The 17,460-nt window shown below is 33.0% G+C and overlaps 2 protein-coding genes across 6 annotated transcripts; one reads left to right on the forward strand and one right to left on the reverse strand.

The window, feature by feature from the left end:
* The first annotated feature begins 5,050 nt into the window (after window positions 1-5,050).
* On the forward strand, window positions 5,051-8,075 carry LOC140962495 (probable protein phosphatase 2C 40). Of its 3 annotated transcripts, none has more exons than XM_073421444.1 (4): window positions 5,051-5,471; window positions 6,115-7,194; window positions 7,345-7,609; window positions 7,718-8,075. In XM_073421444.1, exons 2-4 carry the CDS (start codon window positions 6,145-6,147, stop codon window positions 7,843-7,845), a joined length of 1,443 nt encoding a protein of 480 aa, XP_073277545.1. In that variant the 5' UTR covers window positions 5,051-5,471; window positions 6,115-6,144; the 3' UTR covers window positions 7,846-8,075. The 3 variants fall into 3 exon arrangements, with proteins under 3 accessions (XP_073277545.1, XP_073277551.1, XP_073277537.1); XM_073421450.1 differs by having other exon boundaries at window positions 5,051-5,448; window positions 6,141-7,194; XM_073421436.1 differs by having other exon boundaries at window positions 5,052-5,448; window positions 6,094-7,194.
* Window positions 7,788-10,635, reverse strand: LOC140962512 (uncharacterized). 3 transcript variants are annotated; one of them, XM_073421465.1, is made up of 7 exons: window positions 10,351-10,635; window positions 10,236-10,274; window positions 10,085-10,138; window positions 9,548-9,583; window positions 8,937-8,990; window positions 8,779-8,850; window positions 7,788-8,704 (listed from the first exon to the last, which is right to left on the reverse strand). In XM_073421465.1, exons 1-7 carry the CDS (start codon window positions 10,405-10,407, stop codon window positions 8,594-8,596), a joined length of 423 nt encoding a protein of 140 aa, XP_073277566.1. In that variant the 5' UTR covers window positions 10,408-10,635; the 3' UTR covers window positions 7,788-8,593. The 3 variants fall into 3 exon arrangements, with proteins under 3 accessions (XP_073277566.1, XP_073277563.1, XP_073277574.1); XM_073421462.1 differs by having other exon boundaries at window positions 9,530-9,583; window positions 10,351-10,633; XM_073421473.1 differs by lacking the exon at window positions 10,236-10,274 and having other exon boundaries at window positions 9,530-9,583.
* Between the last annotated feature and the right edge of the window lie 6,825 nt (window positions 10,636-17,460).

The following is a 17,460-nucleotide window of genomic DNA, read 5'->3' on the forward strand; positions in this document are numbered from 1 at the left end:
AAAGGCTTGCTCTATTTGATCATCCCATCCGAATCTTTGTTCTTTCCGAAATATCTGGAAGAAATGTTAGCACCGATGTGCCGACATTTATATGAAGCGGGACAGAGCTGCAATCCGAACTGTCAGCTTTTGCACATCTTTGATGGTTCTAGGGGAAACCATCTCTAAAATAGCCCTTACCTTCTCGGGATTAACTTCAATTCCCCTCTCTGTTACTATGAAACCCAGGAACTTGCCACTTCTGACTCCATAAGTGCATTTTAACGGATTTAACTTGACCCCATACTTCTTAAGGCACGAATGGATCATTAGTGCCAAAAAAATCTTCCGGATCCATCCTCCTAAATATCTCATAAACAGCTTCGGGTCGGACCCTCGCAGCATTCCCAACATGCTGCTCCAGTAATTGAGCCAGCACACGAGCACCAGCATCCTGATTAGGCGAAGGCTGTGGAATATCCTCCTCCCGCCTTTCCTCACTATCTCTACGAAGAACTCGTCTAGGAGGCATTTCTATACAAGCCGTTCATACCAAGTAACCGACATGCATTTAACATTTTAAAAGCATGCATCCAACCTCCTATATCATGTATCATAAAAGTATTTAAAGTTCAGCATATAAAAGTAGTAAAAACTCACCGACTTGAGGCGTGACTTCTTGAGCTTCTCGGAGTGACAGTAACACAACACTTTAAGGATCCTTGGCTCTGATACCAACTGAAATGTCCACTACTTTTAAACTTTAAAATCCTACTAAAACTTTTTTTTATTAAAAATCAAAACTTGCATAACTCAACATTCCCAAAATCAAAAAATTAACTTAATATTTAAAAAACTTAAGTGCATAAAAATCCCTAAATCGACAATTAACAAAAATCCTACGTCAACCTTTAACATGATCAAAACTATACTTAAAAATAAAGCATAAAAATCTCTAAATAAATCATTCTCAAAATCTTTATTTCAAAACTTTAACTATCAAGCTAATGCGAAAATAAGTGTCTCTCGGAAGTGTACTGCCGGACTCGATTCACTCAAACGTCAACGTCTCCCTCAATATCATCCTCACCTGCAACCATCCAAACCTAGTGATCTAATGACTCAGCACGTTCTAACCATGTGTAACAAATAATACATATACATGCACATGCATTAAAATCATATTTTTATTTAAAATAAGCTTGTAATCATAAATCATTTAATCGTAAACCTTTCCGTCATCATATATCATTTTTGGATGAAGTTTGATCCTTGAAAGTGACTAGATGTACTCGTATCATGTGGTCGACTGATCAATCTTAGCTCACCATTGCGCATGGGGATAGGCACTAGACACCGCCGTAAATGGGAAATACGATCGTTGGGCTCCCTCTGTGCCTTCCCCCCGTAAACGGGCTCTCTCTGGGCCTTCTCCCTCGCGATATTCTCAATCATATCATATCATATTTTTCACAGTCAATTCACATCATTCAAAATATTTTTCTTTTATTTTTATTCATAAAATATTGTGTCATTTCCAAATTCGTAAAATAGCATTTTACAGAAAAAATCGTAAAGCTTTAGCATAAATCATAAAATTCCATATTTTCATCATAAACATTTTAAAATATAATTTAGCATATATTATGATTCTTCGGGATCCTGCCAAAGCTTTCGTACTACCCAGAAAGCAAAATGACTATTTTGTCTTTGGACTCTAAAATTCTCGATTTTGATGTTTTCTTATTTTTATCGACTCGAACCTATCACAAACCATCATATAAGATTAAAATTTATTTTTCATATTTTTTTTAGACGTAAACCCGATCCTTTCGATTTATTTCCTTAACTACTAAACTATGAAGCATTTTAATCCCGAATTAATTTCAAACTTAATATTTTCTTCCCAAACTTTAAACATAATCTTTTCATCCCTAAACTACCCTCTTGAGCCACGAACCACACCCCATGAGCCATGGTTCAAACCAATTTCCTTGCCTAGGCTATGTTCGAACCCTAATCATCCTAGAACCACACATCTCGCCCAAGCCCCGAGCCACCACCGAGCCATCCTGGACCAGACCTAACCTGACCCTCCTGGACCACCGTGGACTCTCCCTAACCCGCGCACCTAACCCCTAGTTCCAAAGCCAACCGCGCGAATAGGGGTGTTCATCGGTCAGGTCGGTTCGATTTTCGGTTTTTATTTCGGTTTTCGGTTTTAGAAATATATAATCTGATATCCGATCATATCAAAATATATAATATAAATAAAAATATAAAAAAATTATTAATTTAATGAAATTTCGGTTTGTTCGGTTTTGACATATATAATCCGAAACCGAACCAAATAAACTTCTATTTTAACATTTATATCCGAATTACAAAATTCGGCTTTCGGTTCAGTTTGGTGTTTGGATTTTCGGTTTTTTCGATTTTATCCGAAGTTTGAACACCCCTACGCGCAAGTTCCCTTCCTTCTATTCCCCAAAGTCTCGACCCATGCTAACCCAAGCCACCTAGGACCTCCGCTGCACCAGACCATGTCCCGACCCAGAGCCATCCTCCATAGACCCTATTGGACCAGACTAGACACCTAGACCAGCCACGCACCATCCTGAAGAACCTAGCCGCACGCGTGTATGGGGAAAAGTCCTAGAGCTTGTGGACTCTTCCCTCATTGTTGCCACCACGTCCAGCCACCATCCAGCCCTCTAGCTCACTTGGTTACAGCCAACACAAGACCCTGACCAGCCCTGGCCGAGCCCTGGTGCACCACGCCTCATAACCGAACCCTTAAGTCCCAAGGAAAGCCCATAAACCCTAGGTTCTGCCCTTCACCATGCATGGATCCTTTAGCTCTTGTCCAGCCATCGTCTCGTGCCTTAACGACACTCTTTCGATCCCTTAAACATCCTATGTTGGCAGCGTACCCGTTGAAAATCATAACGCGATCATATACGCATAAAATTATCAAAACTTCAAGCGATTTGAACTCAAATATTTTTCATATTAAAATACATAAAATATGCATATTATGATTTGAATGGTGCATCAAAAGAGTTTAGAAGCATGCCTTTGCGTTTAATACGCTCGAATATACGATCATTGACGTGGGTTGCGAAGGGAGACTAACGGACGATGAACGACCTTGAAATTTCTCTCCAAAATCTCGAAATTTTGTGTGTGATGGTGTGCGGCTGCTAGGGGACTCAATAACCCTAGCTTTGCCTTTTATTATTTTCAAAAATTTCATGTTTAATGGGTTAGGATTTTGGGTTTTCAGGAATAATTGGACCCTTAAATCATAGGTAAATTAGGCACATTAATACCTATTTAATTGTAAAATAAAAGTTTACAAAATTTGTTTTCAAAAATAATAATTTTTTTGCCTTTAAAAGTCCTTCGTTTGACCAAAACCGGCTTCCCGGATAAAATCGAGCTCGTCTCATAAAATAATTTGGGCTCCAGCATTTTTATAAAATTTTAATCATATTATTAAACCTCAAAAATATTTATCGAAAAATATTTTATATTGGTCGTCCACAGTCTCTTTTCTCCAGCTTATTATCGAATATTCCGATAAAATCACAAGTTTTCATGAAATCATGCAATTAGACAATCAATAATATACTAAGTATCATTCAAGCATTTAAAATCAATTAAATAAAGCAATTAATCAATTTAAATCAATTGCATGCATGATGTTTACGTGGGTTGACTTTTGGACATTACAACACCAATCAGCAACGCGGTATAAACATGAATCAATCACTCAAATTCTTCAACCTTAGGCTTTGTGTATGTTCAAAAAAACATCAGTCGACAGAAAAAAGCTCAAACACGGCTGTAAGGCCCTCTATATATATATCTCATGATTGACCCAAAAATCATTCCATAAACGAATCTTAGAAAATATGAAAAATAGATTTTCATTAGATATAAAACTCTTTTAAATAAGGATAAAATATTTTAGAGATAAAAATCATATTAAAAACAAATCTTATAATATCTAAAGATAAATCAAACAATATCTTTTAATATAAAAAGGTAAAATTTTAAGTTGATAATATCAATTTATTAAAATAATAAACAAATAAAATATTCATTTGACAAAGAAATTGGTTTGATTTGAAGTTTAGATTAAATCAAACCAATATTTTTAAATATTGAAACTTTATCATGGAATCTATTAAAAACTTGCTTTTTTACTACTATTTTTTCAACTATTAAAACTTAAATTTTTTTGTTTTATTATATTTATTTCTTTTTCTGTTTTCCAAATATATTTACTGATGTGGAGTCTCTTTTGAAATTAAAATAATTTTTTATGATTTTTATTTTTTTTTTCAAACATCATAATAGTAAATACTTTAATGCTTGTGTGTGAATTGATGATATTTGTTGATTTATAATATTTGAACATTTAAATTATATTTAAAAATAATCAAAATTGAAGTTTAAAATCCATTATTCAAACCAAACGAAAAAATCTAGATTTGATTTGATTGATTTTTAATTATTAATTATTTGATATGATTTGGTTTGTTATTTAATAAAATATCGATTTACTTTACTATTATGGTAGTCAAGTCATATAAAGTGCTCGAAATGTATATTAAAACTCGTAACAAAATCACATATTCTTGGCTGACTGAATACTTTTGAGTCTCTGACCCATTTTTATGACTCTGTTTACAGTGTATTTGGTCGGAGAATCAAAATATATTTTTTTTAAAAAAAATGTTTTTTTAAAATTATATTGTGTGGTTAAAAAAATTGATTTTGAAAAAACACTTATTTGATTATTTTTTAGAAGCCATATCTTATGGCTTTTGGATTTCTATTGTTATTTCTATTAAAAATAAAAACAAAAATATATTTTATCTAAATGTCAAAATCGATTCCTTTTTTTTTTTGAATAAAATCATTTTTAAAAGTTGGATTTATTTAATGTTTTTCTTCATTTAAATCTTTCAAACTATAAGCAAATTAAATCTCCAACACTTGGAATAGAATAAAGCAGAAAATAATAAAGAGTGGAGAATACTGAATACCACACGCATCTCACCAAAAAGAAAAGATTTCGGGTCAAAGGGAACAAAACAAGAGGCGGCCGCTTTCTTTTTTCCTGCACCCAAAAAAACTGCCAACTTCATCAAAATCACCGGTATTGGTGAATCTGACGACATTTTGAACACTTTCCAGCCATTAATTCTCAGCCCATTAAATTTTACTGCGTTTAGCAGACCCCCTCCAACCATCCACCTGTCGCATTTCTCCAAGATCCTTCCTTACATCCGAATAGGCTTTAGCTTCTACTTTCGTTAGTCCGTGTGTGTTGCACAGTGTCTGCACATACAAAGACTCACTACTAACTTTTGTTTTCTTCACCCTATATAAGTGTGTATTTTGAATGATAATTAGATCTCAGGTTTCAAGCTTTTGGTATTCTTGGTTCTGATCAAGGTGAGTTTGGGATTTTCTTAAACGTTTGGTTTCTTGATGTGACATTACGCGTGGAGCATTTGAATTCTATTAAATTATTTTTCTTTTTGTGTGTATGTAGGCTTCTTCTCCAGGATTTGCATGTTTTTTGAAATTCACGTGAGTTGGCATATTAATGGGTTTTTCATTTTTCACTTCTCGCCAAAATATGGTAGATTGTATTTCTTGGGGTTGATTGTGTTTAGGTTTTATGATCTGATTTGATCCTCACATTGAGATTAGTATATAAATTTGGTTTATTATCTAGATTTTCCACCGAGTCTATGGATAAATATGACAGGACGATGTGGTCTACTTCGTTCTCTTCATTAGCAACATCACAACATGTACCCGAGATTGTTTAATTTCTGTATCTATGTATAAAACAAAGATCACTCAGCGGATATGACTGACGCATACAAAGCATTTGAGTTATTCTACTATTAATCTTTGCAGAATTTTATTGAATAATTTTATACCATACTATGTACGATCTGAAACCTTTGTAGACATTTTTTACTGATGGCGAGTTGAGTCAAAATCCTTATCGAATTATATATATGTTGTTTCTTGTCGACACCCAATTTGCATACAAATTCTTATTGTATTTGTATTTTGTTCAAGCAGGAAAAAAACTTCTTGATTGAGTTTTTTTTTTCTGGTTTTCCCTCAAGTGTAATGATTCACGAGGAAACCATGCATGATTCAGGAGAAATCAAGGTTAGTTTCGGGTATCATTGCAATTCCAATAAAGATGATTGTTGTGACAGATCAAAATCTATGGATATCCCATCTAAGGTTAAACTCCGAAGAGCGAGCAGCTCCTTCTCTTGCCTCTCCGGTGCAGCATTGAGTGCCAATGCTACATTAGCTAATACAAATATGTGCAATGGGTTTATTAGTGCTGAAATACTTCCAACATTGGATTCTCCTAATTCATTCCGTAGGATTCCCTCTTCACCATCTCTAAATAAGATGGACTTTTTGCCATCTTCTCTTCCAAGTAGCATGTCAAACTTGAGTTTTAGTCCATCCTCTCCAAGTGAAGCACTTGATTATGATTCATTTTCACCAAAATCTCAAAACTTTCTTGGTACAATGGAAGTACAAGTGGCTGGTGGGGCGGCTGGTGAAGATCGAGTTCAGGCAGTTTGTAGCGAGGAGAACGGTTGGGTTTTCTGTGCCATTTATGATGGATTCAATGGTAGAGATGCAGCGGATTTTCTTGCCGGAACTTTGTATGAAACTATTGCATATCATCTCAACCTAGCAGACTTGGAACTTGAACAGGACTTAGTAAAGTCTTGTGGCTCGTGGAACCAATCATCGGATTTGTTCAAGCAAAAAGTTCTCAACTGCCTTCAACATGCTCTGACCCAAGCAGAGGATGATTTTTTGCGCATGGTTGAACAAGAAATGGAAGACCGTCCAGATTTAGTATCCATAGGATCTTGTGTGTTAATAGTGTTACTCTATGGGAAGGATTTGTACTTGCTCAATATTGGTGATAGTCGAGCTGTATTGGCCACGTATACTGAAGGTGTCAACATGAAGGATAACAAAGGGTTGCAAGCCATTCCGCTCACTGATATTCATAATGTCGACAATGAAGTTGAGAAAGCACGGCTTCTAAACAACCATCCCGACGACCCTTGCACGATTGTGGCTGGTAAAGTCAAAGGGAAGTTGAAGGTCACGAGGGCGTTTGGAGTTGGTTACCTTAAAAAGGTGCGACGATTTATTCGAGATTGATCTGTCAGGCTTACAATTGCACGATTCAAATTTAGTAATTCCAGATCTTGATTCAACAAAGCCTAGGATACCCTTCTGGCTTCTATCACCAGTATTGATCTAAACTATTCTACTTGTGTGTCACAGAAAAATATGAATGATGCTTTGATGGGAATTCTTCAAGTACGTAATCTCATAAGTCCTCCATACGTATCCTTACAACCATCGCTCCGAATTCACGAGGTCTCAAGTTCTGATCACTTCGTTGTATTAGGAAGTGATGGATTATTCGACTTCTTTAGTAATAATGAAGTTGTAAAGCTAGTGCATTCCTATATTTTGCGAAATCCTTCTGGTGATCCAGCAAAATTTCTGGTCGAGCAGCTCGCTGCAAGGGCAGCAGGTATAGCAGGTATGCTGCTAAATTTTCTATGGTTGATAATAGAACTACTTTATTCCTGCATCTTTTAAGGTTTAAAATCTTCTTTAATTTCTGATTATTTCCTTCGGTTTATGTCAGGCTTCAGTATGGAAGAGCTCTTGAGGATACCAGCTGGAAGGAGACGGAAATATCATGATGATGTTACCGTTATCGTCATTGTCCTAGGCACAAGCAAGCGGGCCTCAAAGGCGTCGATGTGTATATGAATAGCTGCACAAGTCATACATTTGGTGAATTCTTAGGCTCTTTGAACGTTTAAAATCTTCTTTAGTGCTTGCGGTAGTTATGTTGGACCACACATACATCAACTGTACATCACATAGTGCTGGTTTATCAAACGTTCCACATCTCGCATGAAATCTACTACTGTCTACTAATCACTACAAAGCGTTGATGTAGCTTTAGTTTTTGTTTGTTGATTTGATTTGATTTTTCATATGATTCTCATTTGTTTACTTAAAATTTTGAAAATATACAAAATTTCAAGATTGTTGCTCGTGGGAGACAAAGCAATCATCCCAACTGATATTTTTGAAATTCCATCAACCCTTCTCCAATACCTTTCAAATTTTGAGGTTGAATGGTCAGTCACATGTTATTTAAACCGAAAACTCTTTATTGATATTTTTTTAGGCACCAGTTTGGCTTGACTGCCTTAATTAACTCTAATATATTATAATGCAAAGACACGTAAAAAAAAATCGAATTTGAGAGTCCGATGGCCGCACACACTTTAAAACGTCAACTTATTTCCAGAACCAAAATCTCTCCACAGAAAAAAGTATAAAGCAGAAAAGCTGAACAACTAGTGACCTTCCTTGAGTCCTTTCCGGGCATCCCAGCTTAATAATTATGCATTCTAAGACAAGAGTTTCATTCTAAATAGTTATGAGTTTCACCTCACTTCAACGAAGTAGCATATCATTGGGTACAGAAATGCTTGAATATTTCGATCTATCCACGTGTTTCCTTACCATTGTCATCTTTTGACGAATCTTGAGTTGTATCATCACTGTTTTCCATATTTGTTGTACCCTCTTTGGCTTCTGCAGAAACATCTTGCAGCTACAAAAGATTCAAAATAATGTGAACATAGAGAAATTCATTAATAAAGTCTTTTTTGTGTTTTAGACACTGACCTCTAAATTTTTTAGGCTGGCTGTAACATCTTCTTGTTGCTGCTGAACAGTACTTCTCAGCTCTTGAAATTCCTATATTAGTTGAACAAATGAAAATTTTGTAAATGTATAAAAACATAAAACAAAGAGAAACATGGAATTTTGGGAAGGCCGCTAACTGATCGTAGTTGCTCCACTTCAGAATATAGGGAATTTTTAAGCTCTGATAGCTCCTGAAAAAAGCAAGGAAGCAGAATTATATAGCATGGTAAGATAAAAACATCATATTCGCTTAGACTTATGAAAACAAAAGGCAAACCTGCTTGTCTTTATCTTGTAAGGTTCGGATTACATATGGCACAAATTTAAACCGTTCTTAGGTCACTAGGAATCAATCGAAAAATATATTACTGTCTACCTTGATGGAGTCAATCTTCTGGGAACTATTATTTAGTCCAATTTCACTTTTCTGCATCCGTTTGATATGCCAGAGATTTCAATAATACTCCCCTAGTTCCTTGAGTTTGAATCTTCTTTGGGCTAAAGGTTTTTTATTAAGTGAAACATCTTTTTAAATTTTAATTAATTATGCAGTATTAGTGGTGAAAGGCCAATTTATGCAAAATGCAACTTTCTTTGTGATCTGCATTACCGAATACGCTAACCACAATAACACACAGATTGGACCTTAAAAATGAAGCAAACCCAAGTTTCCATATTAATGAGTAATTCTCACAAACAGCTATGTATTTAACAAAACGAAAGCACTTACAGAGCGGTAGACCTTAACCTGAGTGTCCATCTTCAACCGCCAATTTTGTAGATCCTAGTTATTTGAAAAGTAACCACAGAAATCAACTAATATATGGAAAGAATTGCAGACAATCGAACTCATTATTCAAAAATAGAATATTTTTTGCCCACAAAACGATGTCCTAAGTCAAACTTGGAAAGTACAAAAGTTGGGGCATGAACAAGCTTCTTCTTGTAAGTTAATTGAACTCATTATTCAAAAGCCATTTGGTATGTCGAAAGTGCCCGGGAGCCATGGTCACATCAAAGTAAAATCTCATATTTGCCTGGAGTTTCTAAACCTTTCGACTATTAGATCATTAGGTACGAAAAGGGATTAACTTCTTACACATAGGAATCTATTATACAATCAATCAATTATCCAAGACTCAAATACAGGCAACCGATAATTAAAGATTTCAGACGGGCAAATGTAGCAAAATCAATTTACAAAGAATACATGCATCTAAATCTCCTTGCCTGGGCTAAGAAAACGTACTTCAACAAACAAAATTAATCTTAGAGAGAAGCTCACCTGTTTCAAAGTCTGTATTCTATTCATAAGCTCCTGCCTGGATTCAGCCAGTTCCTGCAAAAACCCATAGGCACAAATCATCACTCTTTCCAGTCGGAGAAAATGAGATGATTATTTATCAAATAAATAGGACATTGAAGTCAAATCGTACCGCAATCTTGGGGCTAATTGGAATCACATTCTCTTTTTTCTAACAAAACAATCAAAAAAATTTTAAAAAAAAAACTCTCAGAGCATAATCAAATCAACAAAACTATGTCACCTACAGCTGACAGAGGCCCGGCTGGAGAAGGAGTGGAGGAGGTGGAATCGGCGTTTGACATGGGAGAAGTAGTGGGTCAAAGGGGTCGAAGCAAATTGGATCTGGGTTTGGATTTGAGCTTAGATTTATTTGATTTGTGGGAAGAAAGACAGCTACAAATGGGGAAAGTGACAGAAATCAAATTGAATTTCAAATTGTGATTCGTTTGGGCGGGCGGGGACGAGGCGATTTTATCGCCGAGGGACTCTTCTTCTATACATAGTCGGTTTTCCTAGGATTCCAAGACTGAATAAATGTGATGTAATAAACGTAATTATAATTTATGATTAATTTTAAGGGATTGTTACTTCTGGTGAAGTTGTTGAGTAGGTTTGCAGATTTTTAGTCAAATCGAAAAATATTTGATTATATTCAAATTTTTTAACTCTTTTTAGTTGAATTAGAGCTCAAAATAAATTGTTCGATAATTCACGAGTTTTGATGTTTTAGTATTATAATATCAATATATATTAAATAAATAGATTTCGAGCCTTTCGAGCAAGAGTTCGAAAAACTCGCGAACATATTTATATTTTTCGAGTCGAACTTGAACTCTAACACTAATTCGAATCGAATTCGAACCAAAAAATTTAATTTTTAGAGCTTCAAATCGAGCTCGAATATATCTATTTCGAGCCAAATTCAAGCCTTAAACTCTTCAGCATATTTGACTCGAATCGATTCGTTCACACCCTTATGTTAAATAAGCTTTCTCTTTGATTTTTATACGCTTGACATTTGATAATACTTTTCAATTACAGATAAACTGTAAAAAATAAAAAAAAAAATAACTTATTCAAATTTCATAATAGATATGTTATTCATTACGTTTAGTCAAAATTGTTCAACAATTAATATTATTAGCATGAGAAATAATATTACATAACATATAACAAAATCTTAAAAAACTAAATAAATAATACAAAGTTCCTTGAAATTCCCCAACTATTATCATATCTAAGGTTGTTCATCGGTCTGTTCGGTTCGATTTTCGGTTTTTTATTTCGGTTTTTTCGGTTTTAGAAATATATAATCCGATATCCGAACCATTTTTCTTCAGTTCGGTTCGGTTTTCTATCAAAACGGTTCGGTTATTTCGCTCGGTTAATTCGGTTTTGATAAAATTATTTAAATTAGTAATATAAATATATTGTAAAATATAATATGTTAACTTTCTACATATTTTCTTAGTAAAATATTTAAATATAAGGTCTAAATTAATTAAACAAACAACAATCAACTAAAATTTGTTCAAAATAGTTTTTCATTCACTAAATATCATATCAAAATACATAATATAAATAAAAATATAAAAAAATTATTAATTTAATGAAATTTCGATTTTTTCGGTTTATTCGGTTTTGACAAATATAATCCGAAACCGAACCAAATAAACTTCGATTTTAACATTTATATCCAAATTAAAAAATTCGGCTTTCGGTTCAGTTTGGTGTTCGATTTTTTCGGTTTGGATTTTCGATTTTTTCGATTTTATCCGAAGTTTGAACACCCCTACATTTATTCATATCATCTTCCTTTTTTACTCTTCTACTCCTTTGTCAAATTTACTGTATCAGTAGCCGGCAAGGACAGAGCCAAAAAAATTAATTAGGGGAGGAAAAATATTTTTTAAAATAATTATTTATAGAAAGAAAAATATAAATATAGTAGTTGATGTGTCTGTACAAAATAATAACCATTATTATGTTTCCATATATATTCTAACAAAAAACAAAAATGAAAAAGATAGCACAATAAAAAAAATATTAAAACTATAGTTTTGAAATAAATGGCTTAAACAAAGGTAGATATCATTTCAGAGTTCTCAATTGTTTATCTATAACATTTTACAATATTCAAGTTTGAAAAAAATAATACTTTAAATAATTGTAATGTAATTAAAAATATAAAAATTAAAGTACAAGAGGCATTTCTTGTATTCTTCTTGCTAAACTATAAACTTTTATACAATTAAGACGAAACCCAAACCCGACTTGGCAGACCCCTAGCCACATCATCATTCTCTAAGATGATAATGGGTCGAATTTAAATCAAGCTCTGCATTGAACTTGCACCGAACGGGATGGGTTTAAACTCGATCGAATAGGTTGCTAGGTGGTTAAGTGTCACACATCGAGACCGAGGCATGTGACACCGACATTATTTTAACAGTCATATAATCCTAAACAACAAGTATCTAGAAGTACAGAATTCCAAACAAATCTATTTATATCATAAACGGAATGTTATCTTTACAACTCCAAAATAACATAATAACATAATGTTTTACAGCAGCGGAATAACATAATCTAATAAAAACGAAACTAAACAATGGAAGCGGTCTTATTCTTTTTCACGATCCTCAAATTTGGGTATGTTCATCATCCTTTAACTATTCATCGTTCTCACTCGGTAAGCGAAGGAATCATCTCATCTTTTAAAATCATTTTTCCACGAAAATTGCAATTATAACAGTAATAACAGTTATACATAAATATTTATTTACATAGATAAACATGTATCAAACTTATGCACTGAATAGATCATAAATTTCATTACTAACTGATATCAGTCTTATATTTTAATCTTCTAAGAGGCGAAGCAAGAATCGTGAATAACATAAACCATGAATAAGGTATGTTCAGAATAAATATTCTTCCAGTGCTTCAAATATACATATTTTCAAGTATCATATAAAAATATATGTCGTCAGTCGGTTTTAAAACGAATAATACAAATTAAAACAGAAAGCTCATTAACAAAAATAATTATGCAAAATTTTATGAAAACATATATACATATAAAAGCCTACTTACATGATCTTTATTGAAATAAACGTGAACAAAGTTGTTGAAATTGTTGCTAGAGTGGACAAAATCCTCGGATAGTAATGTTGTCGAAAATGATTCCAAATGGACGGAGCTTGGACAGGAGGGTATTGCTCGAAAATTTTTGCTAAGGGACAGATATTATGCTAAAAAATGAGTAGAAATTTCGTTGCTTGAAATGACAAAATTTCGATTGAAGCTAACAGAGTGTGTGGAGGTTTTTTTGTGTGCCTTCTGAACCACTATTTATAGGCTTAAGGAAGTAAGCTGAACGGTCATTATTATGGATAGGGATGTAAATGAACTAAACCGTTTGCGAGCTATTCGAAGCTCGACTCGATAAAAAGTTCGTTTGAGTTTGTTTGTTAATCATATCAAACCAAGCTCAACCTCGATTTTGAGCTCGAAAATTTAATCAAACCAAGCTCAAGCCTAAGCGTATTCGGCTCGTGAGCTCGCAAACATGTTCGATATTAGGCTCGCGAGCTCGAGCTCGACCTCGAGCTCGACTCGTAAGCTCGAGTTTGAGCTCGAGTCGTTTAGGTGGCTCGTAAGCTTGGGCTTAGCTCATTTGTTGAGTTGACAAATAAAAATATTAGTACTAATGTCAATGGAAGGAATTGACTACAAGACGTGTTTGAAAAAATGATGAATTCACACTATTTAGTCACAATTATATTTTTAATCTTATTTGCATATCATTATACTAAAATGTTCTTTAAAATACAATAAATAAAATAAATTAACAGAAATACATCAACTTATTATTTTTCCCTAAAAATTTACATAACAAAGTCATATACAAGTTGAGTAACTTTACTATTAGTCTATGAAGGTTAATTACAAATTTTACATGCTAAATTGATATGTCATTTGACATTAATCAATAATTTAAGTTAATTATGTCGAATTCATTTCATAATGATGTGTTGTTTTCGATCTATTATATTTAATGAATATTCTAGATGTATGATTTTGGTGATATCAGTATATAATGAATATTCTAGATGTATGTTTTTGGAATGTTCAATATTATACTGATTTATTTTTTTTAGCTCTTATTTGTGTCGGTTTGGTTATTTATGAATGAATTTATATTTTTATGTCTGATTTAAAATTAGTTTATAGATATATTTAATTTTTAACAAGCTCGATTCAAACTCAAACTCGAGCTCAATTCTATGCTTATCGAGCTCGAAAACGAGACAAGCTCGAGCCAGGCTTTTTAAACATGCTAAACAAGCTATTAATGAATCAAGCTCGAGTCTGGCTTGATTAACATGCTAAACGAGCTTTTAACGAGCCGAGCTCGAGTTTTCTCGAGTTCAGTAATTTCAATACAAACCAAGCTCAAGCCTGATAATAGAAGCTCGAATCGAGCTCGAGCTTCCTCAAACAATCTTAAAAAACCTAGCCCAAGCTTGATACTGTTTGGTTTGGTTTGGATCATTTACATCCTTAATTATGGACCCTCTTTCAATATCCATAAATCAACCCTTAATTAGTTGTTACAAGTTTGATTTGTGTCGAATTGCCCTTTCAAATTCCAAATTATCAATTCTTAATAGTTTGAGCCCAAATGTTTGGTCTTCACATTAAGAGTTTAATTAAACATGTTTAAACACGTTATTTTATTGAACTCGGTCAAACATGTGATGAGGTGGGTTAAGAGTGTAACGAGTTCAAGTAAACCGACCCGGATCCACTCGTATATATATAAGTAATAGTTATGTATATGATATAATATATTATTAAGTATCAAATATTAAATAGTGAAAATGAAAGGCCCTAAATCTAAAACGATAAATTTGAGAAAAATCTCTTTGTTCATGTTTCAGTTAGGATTCGGTCTTTATGTAATATTTTTGTAAAGGCAAAAACTTGTTTGTGACGGTCTCACGGGTCGTATTTTGTGAGACGAGTTTCTTATTTGGGTCATCCATGAAAAAATATTACTTTTTATGCAAAGAGTATTCTCTTATTTGGGTCATACATGAAAAAATATTACTTTTTATGCAAAGAGTATTACTTTTAATTGTGAATATCGGTATGGTTGACCCGTCTCACAACTAAAGATTTGTGATACCGTCTCACAAGAGACCTACTCTTTTGTAAATTGATATCCGACAAAGCCTAAATTTTATTTTCAATTTCTTATTGACCACATTTTATTTTTTTCCCTTATATTATTTAGTTATAAATATTAAATATAAACATCTCCCACCCCGAATAATTAAATCCTACACAACCAATCAATGGCCCCTTCCCAAAGCTCAAATCCATTGGCCTTTTGCAGTCAAATGAATCCAATGACTCAGGCCCATCTCTTTTTTGGGGTCCAAAAATTTTTTNAAATCCAGTTTGTGAAGAATTATTGTGGCCGAAACATGAAATTTATAATTAAAAAAATCACTCGTAAAATTTTAAGAAATTATCGATCATCTTCGAAATCAAAGTCAGGAGTGGATGAATTAATCTAGCTGGAAATAAGTTGTTGGTATGATTTACCAAACCAGTCTAGTTTTCTTATCGGGGTGGAGTAATAGTGGGAAGCATGGAGGATTAAGGACAAGTATAAAAATCAGAACAAATCAGAAAAAGAGAATCAATAATATATTACCTTCGAATTAATGATTTATTCACTCTTTCAGAGGCAGGGATTCAAGATTTGAGACTTCCCTTTTGTTTTGCTTTTGTGATATATACACGAGGAAGTTTTCAAATCAAGAAATCTCCTGCTATGAAACTTTGCTTGAGAGTGCATAGAAAAAACCCAAATATTTCTTAAAATATGTATTCAAAATTTCAAATATCAATATATATATAAAGTATAACGAGATGAAAAATTGACAACCCTAAAGGCCCCATGGAATCAATCCATTCGTTCACCATATCAGGTATAGCTAAGATCAAAATTCAAAAGTGAAAGGTTGAAAATGTGTATGTGGGGCATATCAAGAATGTGTGGTGATTGGCTGTAACTGATATGTATATTTGATGTTGAATTCGGTTGGTGAGTAAGACAGCTTTTCCCAGTTATTTAGCTGTGTAAAAAGTGGGAGATTCATTCAAACTATTAATGTGGCTAAAGATTGTTTGCGCTTGATCATCAGCGTCTTTTTATGTGATACTCATATAAATAATGATTGCATTTAGAATCTCCAATGCTCATATTGCTTATAAAATCTCGTTGACTGTCTTGGTCACAGTAGCAAGTGCAGAGCGAAGTTTCTCAAAGTTAAAGCTCATCAAAACTTTTCTTCGATCAACCATATCACAAGAAAGATTGAATGAATTGGCTATATTATCGATTGAGAAAGAAATTATTGAACAACTTGATTATACAGACTTGATTAGTATTTTTAGCTTTAAAATTGTTAGACGGGTTGTTTTTTAGTGATCATTTTAGACATGTTTGATATTTTTATTCATTTAGTTTTTTATATTGTCTTTAACGTATTGATTTAATTTGAAAATTTGCTATGAAACTAAAAAAAATATGAACACACATTATGATTCAGAGACCTCATTTTAAAAGTTAGACTCAGACCCATATATTGTTAGGATCGGCCCTGTATTGGCCCCTCCTCAAAAATATCCATCGGCCGATCCATTACTTGTTTTTTTTTGGCTTCAAAAATGGCAATTCAACCAAATTTATTTATTTTATATGTTTTTTCAAATACAAAATTAAAAATTAAAAAATTAATTAATCATAAAATTATTTTCGAAATTTATACTAATAATATTTAAGGAAAAAAATATTATCACAAATTAAAATATATTAATTTTTATTCAGTTGAAAACTAATTATCAATTTTTATATTATGAATAATTAATAAAAATGTGTAATTATATATTTTTATATTAAATATATTTATTTCAATATTAAAATATTTAAAATAAAATTATAAGTATTTTATTTATAATTTTATTAATAATAAAAATTATTTATTTTTATATAAATATATACAGGTCGGGTCTGAATAAACCTGGGAACTGCCCCGTACCCGCTTAGGACCCATTTAGGTGGGTCTAAATCCGTCCCTTCAGGACAGGTTTAATACGACCCGACCTATTACCATCTCTACTTATATTTGAAGACTGTGATTTTTGTTGGTGTGATTTAATATAAAAAAAGAAACATGTTTTCACATTCACCATCGATTACGAGTAAGTACTTAATATAACATAAAAAAATATCTAAATTGGGATAGTAGATACTTGATTTGGCCCATTTGATACCA

Source organism: Primulina huaijiensis, chromosome 2 (assembly GCF_012295235.1).
Source record: "Primulina huaijiensis isolate GDHJ02 chromosome 2, ASM1229523v2, whole genome shotgun sequence".
In the NCBI taxonomy this organism is placed as follows: Eukaryota; Viridiplantae; Streptophyta; class Magnoliopsida; order Lamiales; family Gesneriaceae; genus Primulina; species Primulina huaijiensis.